The sequence below is a fragment of the Schistosoma mansoni genome, assembly GCF_000237925.1.
Source record: "Schistosoma mansoni, WGS project CABG00000000 data, chromosome 1 unplaced supercontig 0071, strain Puerto Rico, whole genome shotgun sequence".
Lineage (NCBI taxonomy): Eukaryota > Metazoa > Platyhelminthes > Trematoda > Strigeidida > Schistosomatidae > Schistosoma > Schistosoma mansoni.
Window position 1 is genome coordinate 298,797 of NW_017385989.1, and position 16,589 is coordinate 315,385.

Here is a 16,589-nt window from a genome sequence, read left to right on the forward strand (position 1 = left end):
GTCCTATTATGGGACTCCTCAGCAGTGCGCATTCACGATCCCGTACTCGCGAGAATTGAACCCAGGACCTAACAGTCTCGCACCATAGCACTTAACTTCTAGACCACTGAGCCATCATCCAACGGTGGTCTATCTTCAATTGACTATGAAAATACTGAAATCTCCACAAAAACCCCTTCTGGTTTATAATCATATGCTCACTAGTGACTGACTTCAAGAGATATTTCCTTGAGTTCTAGTGGGAAGCAGTGACCAGTGGAGTCCTACTAAGTCTGTTGTAGAGATATCAACTCACTGAAGACAATGGTAGAGGGTTGCTCAATTTCGTGGATCCGTTGAACTTAGACATTAACACCGTTGGATGCCGGCTCAGTGGTCTATCGGTTAAGGGCTCCGGCTCGAGACTGGTAGGTCCTAGGTTCGAATCTCGCGATTGCGGGATCGTGTATGTGCACTGCTGAGGAGTCCCGCAGTAGGATGGAACGGCCGTTCGGTGCTTCCAGGTTTTCGATGATGGTCTAGCTTCAATTAACTCATGATTTCAACTATGAATTATTTTTACATTAGTCATGAAAAAAAAAACTTATTTTCTGTGTTTATTATTAAAGCACATTGATATTAGACTATCAGTAAATAAAGTTCAAACACAATATCGTTTTATCATATTTATTCACATTTAATCGATAAAAAATTTTAAAAAAATAAACTTCCTCCGTTACCGCTAGTTACAAATAAAATACAAATTTAATATCTTGTATTGATTTAGATGTCAATTCTTTTTTATTACGAACTAATTATTGAAAGATAGATACTAATGAATCAATGGCCCAAAATACCCTGGTACGGCCGAGAGTTGGGAGAGTCCACTCTCTCTCTCTCCAAATGCTCTCATATGGCCACGCGTATATAGCCTCTGCCAGGGAAGTCTTACTCACTGCCTTCTCGTGGCGGGGGTGTTGTTTACAAAATTGAGAGGATGAAAAACGAATGTCCGGCGCTTTAACCGGCTTGGTGGACAGGGGAAGTCCACCCAGTGGAGTTGGAAAACCCTGATTCCAAATCAATGGTGCACATGGTCTCCAGTATGCTGAGGGTAAAAGTGACGTATGAATCAATCGTCGGTCACCGGCTTCCATGGGACTTCATCACCTCACGATGCTCCACTGCCGTATGGATCAGATTTTGAGGTGAAAGGCTCCGGGTGTGACCCTCTAAGAAAACCACCTGCTTCGGTTTGGGCACCTAGGCAGTATCACAGCCCTCACATAAATCAAATGATTTGTGTGGCGCATATCTATTTGGTGTCTTCTTGTACCATTGTTTATGTCTTTAACTAAATAAAAATAAATCAATGAACTTGGTTAAAATAACAAACATATACATACACTTTGTTCATATACGTCAGTTTGACCACATCTCACCACATGAAATGAGGTTTTCTGTCTTCATAATTTGTCACGTAACTAAACCATATTTTATAATACATTTTCGAGTCCCAGTGTGAACATCAACTCTGAGATGCAGATACATCCAGCTGACGAGTCCCAAATAGGACGAAATACGCGTCCTTGATTCCACTGCTAGCGACTATCCATCTTTGCTTACTATTACATTTTATGTTCATTTGGTACATAAATGTAGCAAATAAAACATTTTTTTGGTCACATTTTCACCTCAGATTGTTGGCTTTATGATAGTTCCGTTTTTTAATTTGATACAATGTCGACATGAAAGTGTTAAATACATAACATGATTATTCAAATTTGAAATTTTATCCATTATAACACCATAATCAAATAGGCTGAAAGGTCACAGAGCATAAGAGTAGTAAACTATGCCATCTATCATCGCCATCCATTCATGAATCTGATCGATTTAACTAGGTTCCGAATAATCGTTAATACATAGTATTGTTTGTTTGAATCTTTAATTGTTAATACAGATTTGTTTTTGTTTTAGCTTGTTTATCTTTGACTTCTTCCTTGAATAAGCTCATAATAGAATGTCGGGTGAAACAATCTAACTTTTTCATTACAGTTACTTGGATTTTTACCAATATGGCTTTATATTTGATAAGTTCCTTACATTCGGTGCCTAAGATAGTTCTTGTGTAGTCAACAGAACACGGGGCACAAAAATAACAGACCATTTTGCTAAAATCTCACTAAAACCATACAGTATCCATCTTTACTACCATTGCTTGTGAAATAAGGCTATATCGAGGCAATACGCACAGTATGCACATATGCCAATAAGAGACTGACCAGTTGCAGTCCTAAACATCAATGAGATGATTCAAACAAAGAATACTAAGTACATTTCAACTTTACCCCATTGCACAAGCAAGTGGTTATCAGGACTCAGTAGGCTGAGTGGATAACGCGATGGAGTTTGAAGCGAATGGTAATGGGTTCGAGTCCCAGAGTGATCGTCAAATCTGAGATGCAGGTACATCCATCTGACGAATCCCAAATAGGACGAAACGCGCGTCAAACTGGATTCCACTGCTAGCCACTATCCATCTTTCCTTACATACAGTAAATAGTTAATTTACAAACTATTAATCAATTGTCTCAATCTTGACCATTCCTTCTGCAAATATCACTCCATAGTCTTTGATTATTATTAAGCATGCATTTTCATACCAATTGCGTTTCGTTCCTGTTCGTTCGTTATCAATCTTCTACTGAAATACATTCAATGCCCGACCATCGTTATATACTACTCATGTGGACATAAGTAACCAACACCCCACTAGTTGTAATATGATGTTTAATTGATTATTTTTAATCACAGATAGCTTGTTAAATGTTTTTTCAAATTTATTAGTGTATATAGGTCATGTTTATGTTTTGTTATTCGGCGTGACTACAATTTATGGACGACCTTTGAACGAATCTTAAGTGACCTTGATAAATATTAACCAATCAAGAAACAGTTAGTATAAAGTAAAAATATATTATACAGGACGAAAGAATTAAAGTGGATACACTTCTTTTATTTGGTCCAAAAACTTGTCAAGGTTAGAAAAAGGTTCAAAGATCCCAAAATCGTAATGCATAAGGTAGAGGAACTCATCCATATGGCTCCATAATAGTTGGTCTCTGAAGCCTTGATATGGTCATAAAAACCCTCTCAGCCTCGACCACATAGCTTCATTATTGTTTGTGTGTAGTCCGGTTGTGTAAGTTTATCATTTTTATTATGGATATGTTCCTACAATATTTATACAACTGAACAGACGAAGCTTCAGTAACATCTGTGATTATTGCAGCCAATGCTACTGGTGCTTTTATTATACAGTTTGCGGTAATTATTATAATATGCCTTAGTCTCAATCTGGATCGAGCGATAAAGGTTCCTATTCTAGCAAACGTCTTCCTTCAACATATATTACATCGAAGGACAACATCACGGTAGTCTGCACAAGGTTTACAAGTCATTTAATACTCGTAATTACAAATACAGGAACTTCTTAGTAGTTTCATTTGTTGTAGCCGCTTAATTGTCAAGTCTTCTCTCAAATTCTCTGTGAAACGATCGTACACGAGCATCAGGCACTGAAATTGACACCGTGACCTTGAAATCCCTCAACCACCCTGATTGGCTCGTCCATAAATTATAGTCTCGCCTGTTATTTCAGTTAGTTTGTAACAATTATATCATGATTTCAACTATATATAAAAATTTATTGAGAATCTCCACAAAAAACCCCCTTATCATATGCCCACTAGTGACTGGCTCCATGAGGTATTTCCTGGAGTTCTAGTGAGAAGCAGTAACCAGTGGAGTTCAACCAGGTCTGTTGGGAGATGTCAACTCACTGAAGACAATTAGTGAAATGGTTGCTCAACTGTGTGGATTGGTTGAAGTTAGACATTAATACCATTGGGTGCCGGCAGGCTCAGTGATCTAGAGGTCAAGTGCTCGCTCGTGAGACTGGTAGGTCCTGGGTTGGAATCTCGCGAGGCGGGATCGTGGATGTGCACTGCTGAGTAGTCCCGCAATAGGACGAAACGGTCGTTTAGTGCTTCCAGGTTTTCCATGGTGGTCTAGCTTCAGTTGACTCATGATTTCAACTACATATCAAAAATTACTAAAAATCTCCACAAAAAACCCCCTTATAATTAATGTGTCAAATATGTTGGAATTCTTGATCACCAGTAATTGAATGTCAGTCATAAATGTTAAATATTCTTTCAATTATTTGGTGTTCATACTTAATCAAATGGTTAACTTAATTGTGCTTTCTTTCATTGATTATTTGTGAGTATATTGCTTTCTCATATTTCACTAGGTGAGTTTAAGTCAGTCAATATTGAATTTAATCAATACTTGTATGCATTTACAATGTGGTCAGAAATATAGACTATGCTGAACTGTACTGTAGAAGAAACAATCAACAAGTTGTTTACTTTGTTTAACTGTTTCAGGGTCCCAGAGACCTTAGTAACAGATAATTCGTCTTTAACCTGTTCACACAACTCTGTGATGTGAATGAGATAATTTCCTTATGCTTGCCATCCTATTAAGGTCAATCTAATAGACAAGCAGAACTCTTCCTGGTCACCAAGAGAGCACTACTTAAAGGACGAGACGAGGGGACGCCGAGTCAAGTAAACACTGAGTTCTTAACATCTTACAGACCTAAACCAACCATGTTGTGTAATAAGGGAAATCACCGGCGGAAGTAATGTTTGGGAGAAGCATCTGGACAACTTTCAACGCCATGCTACCGCCTAAAAGAGTAAATGTCCACAGAAAAAAGTAGACATATTCTCAATTTTGATCTAGGTGAAAGAGTATGCATCAAACCATACCGGGGCGGAATGCGATGGGAACCAGGAATAGTTGTACATAGATTGAGCAGACTTTTGTAAAAGTTCAGAGGAGCTTTCGAAACATTGATTGGACATAAGAACAAAGTCCATAAACATCAAAGAATGATCACAATTGATTGACCACTGGGCGGTGATCAATGTCATGCGTTTCAAGTCCTTCTTAGTGCTGATGAAATGTTATCGATCAAGTTGCAATGTGGCCACTAGTCTAGGTGGCTCGACACTGCGTGCGCTATGTTGAGATAAGATGGTGGTTGGAGTTGGTCAACAGGAAACCCTGGACCCGAGTTTTGTGCTGCTTGGCACTCGTCAGCAAGGTGTACCTGTAATCTTGAGGGAACTGGTGGTAACGTCTCTGACTGACACGGGATCGAATCCGTCAAGGAGCACTAGTTCCCTCAAGAATACAGGTAAACCTTGCTGACGAGTGCCAAGTAGCACGAAACCCGGGTCCAGGGTTTCCTGTTGACTACCTCCAACCACCATCTTATCAAAGAATGATGCATAACTGGGATTCTGTATATTGTGTTAAAATCCTTCATCTCTACTTCACTTATTAAGAATATGAAAAACTATCAGCATAAATTACTCTACGTGAAATAAAATATTAAAAGGACAGGCTCATTTTTTGTTACATTCATAGATTCCATTGACACTGAATTACATTGCTAACCATTCCTCACATAAAACTGATTCTTACGAAATCTATCGAATTTCTATACATCTACATACGCGTGGTTCGGCCTATCCAAAAGGCCTAAAATATATTGAAGTATGTATCCTGAATTTGATATGAAATATGCTGAATATGGAAGTTTTCTTTCAGAATGGATAATATTGACTTAATAATCACTTTTTCTCAATACTGTCCATAAGAACTTATCTTATGAAGATGTTTCAATCTCAGTCTAATTGCCACTATGAAAAACCTGAAGGCACTGGACGGCCGTTTCGTCCTATTGTGGGACTCCTCAGCAGTGCACATCCACAATCCCGCCTTGAGAGATTCGAATCCAGGATCTACCAGTCTCAAATTCAAAATAATTAGGTTCAATATATATTTAAAGTACATTGACACCAAACTATTGTAACAATCTAAGATGATCCTTTTACGATAAGTTTAATTGTGTTAGTGTATTTCTCCAAACAAAATTACCTGATACGGGTCCATACGAAAATCGCGATCAGTGGTTGGAGAAGTTGTGTGGCATGACTCAGAATCGGTCACAATGGCTCAGGTCTGTTAACCTTTTATTTTCTTATAGATTCCTTCATACATACACTTTTCAAAAAAACAAAGAATATTTAAACAAACAATTGTTTTCAATAGCTTCATCATCAGTCCATAATTATTGTATTTTACAAAGATCATATTCTAAATGTTTATTTTTATTTTTGATGGAGTTTTGTCCTCTGAGCTGGATGGTCTGGTCGTGGAGCTTTCATCGTCCTTCTGAACACGACATCATCAGCAAAAACTTCGGGTAGAAGTTTTTCTCACTATCATTGTTATGAAGATATATCGGATACGTAATAATTCACGTTACTACTACTGTCTGAATCTCTTCAAATGAAAAGACTTCAAAAAGCAATAAAGCTATGAGTCCATGATGACTGAAGAGGAGGATATGTTTGAATTCTAGGTAAATGTATCATAATGTATAATTTCTAAGCTAGCTAGTCATCTTCGTATTTGTTTCGCACGGCTTATCAAAATGTGTCCTAGTGTAGATACTTCATTGAACACAAACTAGTGGAGTACCAAGTAGAACTAATAAGATCAGATTCAATATCGTAGAATTACAGAGCTATTTATTTCAGGTATTTATTCGCTATTAAAGTTACTAAACTGCTTTGATTTCATTACTATACATCTAGTTGATTTCATCTCATCATCCTAATGTGGTTTGGTGACTTTGGACAACGCTTATGTCTGCCTAAAGCTTATTATTGATTTGAATCAGAAGGGGTTTTGTGAAGATTTCAGTATGTTCATAGTTGAAATCATGAGTCAATTGAAGCTAGACCACCATGGAAAACATGGAAGCACTGTACGGCCGTTTCGTTCTATTATGGGACTCCTCAGCAGTGCGCATCCACGATCCCGCACTCCTGGGATTACTTCTCAGCATATCATTTTACTACGTTAATTTCTTTTTTCATTTGACATATATATCCTTAAACTACATATGATTTCCTATCTTGATTCATTAATAGGCTAATAAATCATATCAAAATGCTGTTGATGGTATGTATCCAACTGATGAATTCAATACAATGATTTATATAGAACCAAATACTGGTAGTATCATAAGAGCTGAGAAAAAACTTCAAATCAATATTGTAGTAAAAAATGATCCAAATTTTAAGCAACTATCAAATCTTTCAACTACTCTATTACCAATTATGTTTATTAATGAATCAGTTCAATTAAATGATACTTTAATTCAACAATTCATTGTAATATTAATTCAAACACCATATATTGTTCAAATTATTTTAATATGTATTGTTACCATGGCAACAATTGGGATATGTTCAATTAGTTTAGTATATTTTTATCAACATAGAAGAAGTTCTAATTATACACATCATATTGATAATATTCATGAAGAGGAACCGAATGATACTACTTATTATAATATAGAAAATGAATCAGAACACCAAATAACATTAGATAATGATCAACAACAAAAAGATCCGATAGCTTAATGTTAATCTTTGAATAAAATATGTAAAAAAAGAATATTCGATTTCAGTAGTATATATCATTTTTGTTTTTCTTTCATATAAAATTTGATTATTTCATTACCTATCTCATGATATTGAATCCGTATAAAAAATATTATAAAAGACAAGGAATCCATGGAAATAAACAGTTATTCAGCCCCTAAATGACCTGGTGCGGTCGAGGGTGGGGAGGGGTCAACCTCCCTCTCGCGAAATGCTCTCACATGGCCACATGCATACAACGACTGACAGGAAAGTCCTACTCATTGCTTTCTCGTGGCGGGGGTGTTGTTTACGAAATTGAGTGGACGAAAAGCGAATGTCCGGCGTTTTAACCTAGTTGATGGGTACGGAGGATCCATTCAGGGGAGTTGGAAAACCCTGATTCTAAACCAATAGTGCACATGGGCTCCAGGATCCTGAGTAAACAAATGGTGTATGAATCAATCGTTAGTCACCGGCTACCATGGGACTGCATCTCCTTACGATGCTCTACTGCCTTGTGGATCAGATCTTTAAGTCAAAGGCTCTGGGTGTGGCCTTCCTAAGAAAACCACCTGCTTCGGTTTGGGCACCTGAGCAGTATCACAGCCCTCACACAAATCAAATGAGATTTGTGTGGCGCATATATATCTGATGCCGCTTTGTACCAATATTTATTTGTTTGAATAAAATAAATAAAATATATTTAAATTAATGTTGAACAGAATTTTGTTTGGTCAAAGAAGTACATATCTATCATATGTACATGTTCCCATATCATTTCGAGTTAAAACGGTAGATGAAAAATTAGTAATTAGGCATGTTATTCGAAAGAGTCGATTGTGCACTTATTCAATGTCTCATCCTCAATGTTTTTTTCTGAGTCAGGAGAGCAGTCTTATATACACTTGTTGTTTGTGTATAGTACAGTTGTATTTACCTACTTGTTTGTGTGGCGAAGTTGGGTGTACTTTTACACTGCATAACAGAATAATTTCTTAATAGTCAGGACTATTCTGCATGGTGTTTTTGTAATCCTTCCAAAAATATCAATTCGTTATTGAACAAATCCAATTCTTAAAACCATTAGGATTATTATCTGACGTTGTGAAGAATTATGTTGGTTGTTTTGTGTATGGTCTGAATCAGATTTCTATCTTACTTGAATTGCTAAGAACTCTCTGTGATCCGTACAACTGAACACAAGTAGTGTTGTGTCTAACTCGAATAGACATTATTCTGGAGATTGTTCTCAATATCTATGGACGTAAAATCTTGATTGAGACGTATGTAATAAACGCGGACAACTAAAAATGTTTAATACAACAAGATATAAGGTTCTAAATAAAATAACTTTAGACTTAAAGCAAATGTGATGACCGATTCCAGATAATCAAATACCACATGTATAAGTACAACATTTCTAAAGTTAGTACTTGTTTTTAGATCCCTTGAGAAAAAAGATATCGACACTTGAACATAATTCATCATCCAAAAAAGTTCACAAGCCCAAAACGAATTACTTGTCAGCTGACTACCGACTTTCTCATCGAATCATCGACAAGTGGATTTCATTACCTCAGCATGTGGTTGAGGTTCCATCCATCGACTCTTTCAAAAGAAAGCTGGATCAGCTGAGAGACCATCATTGCCAGGACTAACACAGGCCATCAAGCTTCCTGTCCTTTCCAAACTGAAACTGAAGTATCATTTCGATGAATTGACTGTTGATCTGTACTATCTATTCTTCATCAAGAAAGTTGTGCGTAACCATATTTTTCATATGTCATGGTAAACTGTATGTTCGTATATTCATTATTGAAGATTTTTATTAGATATGATGGCTGTTATTGATCAAGATATATCACAAGTTCGTTATTTTATATGTATTGAAATGACCTATTTAGTTAAAATCTGTCATCTCCAAATGGAAATGCCTATGGTAACAAAATCTAATGAACATTTTTGTCTCTACTCTTTTCATTTGATTTCAAAGGGTGTTATCGAAATGAGACAGAATCTTCATTCAATATATATATAATAGGATTCATGTGAATAAGTCAGCTATCTACAGCTTAGCTGCATAGTAAAAAAATGATAATAATAAATCTGTGGATGCTAATCGAAATAGAATAATCGAATACATAGAATACATTTATTCTTTAACATATGGCTGAATTTTCTTTTTGAAGACTATTTAAGACTATAATAAACGAATAAGCAAAGATGGATAGTGGCTAGCAGTGGAATCCAGGACTCATGTTTCTTCCTTCGCCCCATTGCACAAGCAAGTGTCTATCAGGACTCAGTAGCTAAGTGGATAACGCGGTGGCGTTTGAAGCAAACGGTACTGGGTTTGAGTCCCAGAGTGACACATCAAGTCTGAGATGCAGGTACATCCAGCTTACTAGTCCCAAATAGGACGAAACGCGCATCCTGAATTCCACTGCTAGCCACTATCCATCTTTGCTTATAAAGCTTGTGACTTTAGGCAATATCGAGGCATTCCGCATATGATGCACATATGCTAACATGAGACTGATCAATTACAGTCCTAAATAACAATGGGAAGATACAAGTAAACAACACCAAGTGAATTTATAATAAACGAATATACTCAAATAATCCCAACTCAAAGTAGATTACCATTGATTTCATCTCATCATTATCATTAAGTTAAAGAAAAGAAAATCTGATTATTGTAAATAAATAATAAGTTAATTATTAAATAAATCTCAAATGATATCAATCTGTAATTGTACAATGGTATATTAGTGTTGGGAAGATCCTGAAAATTTCTCTAGGGGGCATATATCAGGTAATTACGAAATTCTTAACAGCTTATAGAACTACGCCTAACCATATCGAAACCAGATGCCGCAGTTGTTCGTCGTGCCTGCAAACAGCTAAAAGTCCAAGTTCAAGTCTCTGTGTAGTTCTAGATTGGGGTTTACGAGACTAGTTTAGGATCCGAGTAAAGCGTTTAATTAGTAAGACTTATCAATTAGTAATACATTTGTTTAGCTTTAAAAAAAATCTATGGTATAAAATAAACTTCAATTTCGATCAAAGTTCAAACAAATTGAGGTTGTTATGTAATAAGATAAGTGATCTCAATACGTAATAATATAAAGCCGACATATTAAACCAATGTGTTAAACAAATAATGTTTCGAATGGTATATAAAAAAAGAAGGATGGAAATAGGGTACAACTAAGCCAACAGTTAATAAAATAATAAATTTTTCAAGTTTCAAAGTTCATCTTTCATTTTTTTTTGTTTTTCTGGATTATTTTCGTTGATTCTTTAAACTGATAGATACAATTGATGGTTTGGAAGAATTAGAATGTGTACTCAATTAACTGTATGAACAAGAAATTTATTTGGTTTACATAGATCATTTAGGGTCTTAGACATATCCTTTGAAGTATAATGTAGGGCTAGTGAAATGTCACTGAACCCTAGCCAAATCATCCGGCAGTTGGGTCACTAAATACTGAACAGATCATCGGTTCTCGTCAAGGTCAAGGACAATCAACGCGCATCAGTTAATCATACACCATGGACTGGCCCATGCGGCAATGGTTCTACTTTCGCTTGAATCTACTTTAACTAATATATTCCTGTAATAACGTACTTTGTGTTGTACAGTTTTCAGAGCATCCATGGTTCCTTGATACGTCGATGGGGCAATCCACGTAAGGTGCTGACCGCGAGGTGTGACTTCAAAGTTAGCTTGTTCGTTATACCATTCCCGTCTTAACTCCAGTAGGCCTCCAATCATTCGACATAGATCATCAACGTTGATGGTCTACAATAACATGTAATCTAAAACCAATTGTTTCAACAATTTCATTTTGTACTCTGAATATAAATTATTTACATGATTGAACAACTTGCTAACTAAATCTCCTTTATAGCTTATTGAACGAAAACTGTTGCATTTCAAAGCTTTAAATCCAGAGATTGAGGTATAGACAATCATCTGGGAAATTTTTTAATTCGTTAAGAATTGATGTCTTCTATTAATCTATAACTTCGAACCAAATCCAACATTAATTAAGATTTTTTTGATACAAAGAATATATGCTAGTCTTTTATTTTCATAGTTGAAAGCGTGAGTCAATTGAAGCTAGACCACCAGAGAAAATCTAGAAGCATTGGACGGCCGTTTCATCCTATTGTGAGACTCCTCAGCAGCGCGCATCCCCGACCTCGCCGCGCGAGATTCGAACCCAGGACCTACCAGTCTTTTATTTAGTGGTTGAAACGTTTAAATTAATGAAATACATCTTTAACATCTAATGACTTCTATGTACTCGGGCACCCAGTTTCTATAAAATCAAATTAATCATTAAAATTTCAACAAGTGTCCATAGAGATTAATGCTATCGTGACCTGCTTGAATATCTGGGCTACCTATCCCTTCCAACTGGATATTTCAACAAGTTATCTTTTGCTTAATTGTTTTAACACATCATTATGCCTATTATTCTCATAATCTATTCCGGTGCGTTTGTGAAAGGTTTACGACATTTTGCTTTACAATTTACAAAAGACTTCAATCAGAGACATCGTGGTTGCTGGATATATGCATCGAAAAGAATATACGTTCCTCAGATGTCGATTCCTGAACTGCTAACATCTAACTGTCGACCACTCAATATTTATCTCATAGATCGATCAAGACATTAGAAAACGAAACCAGTTGAAATTATTTGTGCTGAGAATTCTACATTGTACTGAAAGTTTAATATTGAACAAAGACACTAACAATAATAATAATAATAAAAGGTTTTGAGTCTCCAAAAAGAATCTGCTAAATAATTTAATCCATAATATTGCGCTACGATCGTGGCTCTTAAATACCAACTTTGGTAAGCCTGTTATCCTTTTAGAAATTTCAGGTGGTTAGTTCATTTTAAAAATTTCGATAGAACAATGAGAAGACGGAGTCGATCTGAAAAATGCAGTTTATTTGCTGTATACATTTCTTACAATCTAGTCACACATATATTTGCCAAGGCACTCTATATGAAAATTAATAAGGGTCAATTAAATGAAGGTTCAAGTAAACAAAGCAGTAATCATAAATTATGGTAAGAAAAAACTAACATCGTATAGAAAGTATAGAACATTGTCTCGTTACCCTAGACCATAGAGTGACATGAGGATTACTAGGGCGAAACCAAGGTTATGACAAATTGTTTTTGTACACATAGGGGGGTTTAAATTTATGAATAGGCAGGGCTTCTATAGACCTAAAAATTTATCCTTGACAATTTTCATACCATACTTTAAAAACTGTATTGATTTCAGTTCTGTGCCCCTTTCCAATTATGCGCTTTGCTACCGACGAAGATGGTTTTTTACACTCAGCGTTTATCGGGACACTTGAAATTAATTGATATTGAACCCACCTAGGTACATGTACCATAACCCTTGATTAGATTGTTCGATTAGTCCTCCCTATGTATGTGTGTCCACACAAACATGTGAATTTGTAGGTGTGATGGAATGTGACGCAATCTTTCGTGCATTGTCTAAGTCTATTTGGAACCATGTGCTTAGTCCTTCAAATCACTAGCAGTTTTGAAGCGTAATACGTCTACTCAATGACTGCTTTTGACTTCTATATTAAAACCATACTGTTAGATTCACATCTAATTGTTACGTACGTACTTACATCTGTTACCCCATGTAAAGGAGTACAGGCCGCCTATAAGAATTCTCGGTCAAACACCGTTGTTTGAAGTACTTTCAAATTGTTTTTACTTACCACTCATCCTTTTCATGTCTACTTTCAATTCCTGACTTAGTGTGTTCGTTGGTATTCCTTTTTTCTGTTTCCCTTTACGATCTCAAATTACGAGTAAGGGTGTTGTCAAAATTCAACTATCCGTGACATCCTTCACTTCATGCCATTTTGTTATCAGATGGTTTGAATCCTACCACTTATAAGAGTAACCTCGACCCTATTCTCATTGATTCGATATATTTTGCTGCTCGAATAAGATACCACCGATTCAGAAAACGATGAGGCTTCTTTCATTACCTAGAAGGAAAGTTGTTGATAGCTATGCCAAGGATTTGAGTATCGACAGTGAAGAAAGTGAGAGTGATACAAGTTCAGTCTCAGGAGCGGCCAAACAATCCACTGCAAAGCATGAAAATGGCGAATTCTCTTTGGAATGAATAAAGAGAGTAGTGTCACTCGGGGTCACTGGTCGTAACCCTAATTTCGCATCTGATGGCCTATATGAAACCATCAGCGTTTCGAATAATTTTGATAGGACTGGTTCGAGTGAAGAAAAGAGAACAGATATTGACCAAACAATTATACGCGCACATGATTTGGAAAAGGTTAAGATGTTTATTCTTAGCGTTCTACTAAATAATTGTACAGGTGTTCAGATGGAGAAACTGATAAGAATAGACAAGAAGACTGACGACTATGTTAACCCGTACTGTGTGAACTTTTGTGGGTGGTCCTAGGGTAAAGGGGACAAATAAACCTTTTGTTAACTAGTAGTCGAGGTCAAGGTAACATTAACCTCCAAGTGAGGCTTGATATTCCCCTAGTGTTAACAATAAAATGAAATGCGACTCTAGCTGAACTAATGACCTGTCAAAAAAACAATGAAAATGACCCTCGTTCAATGGATGTTCTGGGGAGGCAAATCTTGCAAGCAAATGCCCATGGATGAAATTAAGTCACATATCATATACATGGCTGAAATTCGGTTAATTCGAAACTCTGATGTCACTCCAGTAATATTGTAGTTCAAATCTGTGAGATGTGTTGCTTCGTTTCAGGCGTGAAGCGAATATTTGAAAACTGCTTCAGCAACGAAGGAGCAAAATTGCGAACTATTCTATAGAATTATTGTCTAGTCCGGTATAAAAGTTACCATAATAATAGACCTAATTCCAGAATTGTAGATTTGTCATGATGTGAAAACCTAATCCAAAGGATCCTATATGGAAGTCACATCATGGTCTACACTAACTCGTTCTATTGTGACAATCAATAATAGGGTGCCTAGTACTTCTGCAGAATACATTTTGGTTGAGAAAAGAGCATAAGGTTACATAATGTGCCCGTAACTGCATGGCCAAGCCATGCTTTTTCGATCGATTCTTACGGCGTTTACCGTTGCTGACTTTCTTCCGTGTACAATTTTGAATGTGAATTTTCTCGGTTATCTTGTGTTCAGTTTCGATGATTGTGTGATGAGAACCATCATCACTACACTCACACTGAATTTCTTCCCAAGAGGCAGACACATACACAACCTATTGCAGGTTATGGGATGACTTGATACTGACTTACTGTAAAATGAAAGATAAGGTTGGTATTAATATTTCTCAACTTTTCCGTCTATCTCAGACTGATAATCTGAGAGAACATTCTGAGAAGGTTTAGAAGCTGGAATCAAATTGCTTGCAATCGCAATTCCCTTTTTTCTCATCAGGTAATGAAGTATCGAAGTTCTCTATCGAAACATCAGCATCTCCTGCTGATTTATTCAAAGCAAAATCGGGTCTTCACATTATTGCAAACTGCTTAGATTAATATAGGTTAATTGATCACCTATACTAGTCACAGAATACTGAAGCAGCTTACTCATCGATGTTCTTATGTAGGCTAGATCACGCCTAAACCTCACCTCTGAATCTTTTTCAATAAACCATTTCAACTTGTGGAAGATGTCTGACTTTCCTGAGAGATTGGTCTCGGAAGACTAAAACGTTTTCCCTCAAACTCTGCACACTTCGTTCAAAACTATCACTAACACTTAAAAAAGAGCCTACTTTGAGTAAAATACCTACGATGATTGAAATTAAACCTTCTGGTCATATGTTGAATATTCGGTGCGCACGATAACCTTTGGCAGCAGCTACGTTACAATGCGTGGTCGCTTTCAAGTCATGGCTTATTGTTACTCTGAAGTCTTTATGTTCTTGAACGCGTGGAAGAGACGTACCATCAGTGGTATAATGGTAACTATTACCTTGTCCGATATGCATGAGAACACTCTTCCTATGAATAAATTCTAAGCCCCAAGCTCCAGCTCATCTAACTGATTCGTTTAAGTCAGCTTGGAGATCAAAATGTTCAGCCTCACTTCTTATTGTTCCCCAGATTTTGACATCCTCCGCAACCAATATCGACGACCTCAGCAATAGCGGTAAATAATTAACGTAGGGAAGGAAGGTAGAGGGCCTAAGATGGTGCCCTGCGGCACAACACTTTTGACCGGCTTCCATTCAGATAGCGTTCCATTGACCCTTACTCTGTCTGCGGTTAGATAAGAATTTTCCTATCCATCCCTGTACAGCACCTCATATTCCGAAGCTCAAGAGCTTGTGAATGAGACCAAAGTGTAAACCTTGTCAAACGCTTTGCTAAAATATATGAATATCACATCGACAGACAGACCGTTATCTAGGGCTGCTGTCCAACCATCTCTCGCAGTAAGTAATTTAGTCAGGCATGAACGTTTTTACGAAACCCATGTTACTCGGGAGTTAACAGATTGTACGAATCTGACTTAGTAAATCAACACTTATCAACGTGAGGTGACCTTATTTTAGCATTTCGTGTCTTTAATTATGATTTTGTTGCTAATACGCCTTACTTCTTCACTATTCTCAGCACTAATAATCTTCGAGGCTACAGCAAGAATGTTCAAAACCGTAATCCAATATATTTAGACTGGTGTTCCTTTTTTTTCCCCAGTGGTCATTGACTAGGTTTTTGCCTGGAGGTATTGGTGATCCACTGCTACCAGACACGGAAGCCCGTTAAGCGAAAGCTTCTTCTATTCCGTCCTCAACCATTTGAACCATTTGACTAGAACACCTTACCCCTGAAAAAAGGTATCAACGCCATCAATGAACATGTTCAAAGAGATGCTGAACCTTTGGGTGAAAACGTAATGTAAGGATTGACACAGGACCATCAACACACTATCCTTATTATTGAGGACTGAAAGCTGAATCAACCCTCAAGGTCGTTGTAGGTCGATTGGT

General features: G+C 36.7%; 1 protein-coding gene across 1 annotated transcript; it reads left to right on the forward strand.

Moving 5' to 3' along the window:
- Nucleotides 1–7,091: 7,091 nt before the first annotated feature.
- Smp_026810 (scavenger receptor class B type-2 (sr-B2),putative) lies at nucleotides 7,092–7,553 on the forward strand (the record flags this gene model as incomplete). The annotated part of the gene is made up of 1 exon (XM_018791803.1): nucleotides 7,092–7,553. The coding sequence occupies one exon, from the start codon at nucleotides 7,092–7,094 to the stop codon at nucleotides 7,551–7,553; it is 462 nt and encodes a 153-aa protein (XP_018645029.1).
- Nucleotides 7,554–16,589: the final 9,036 nt, after the last annotated feature.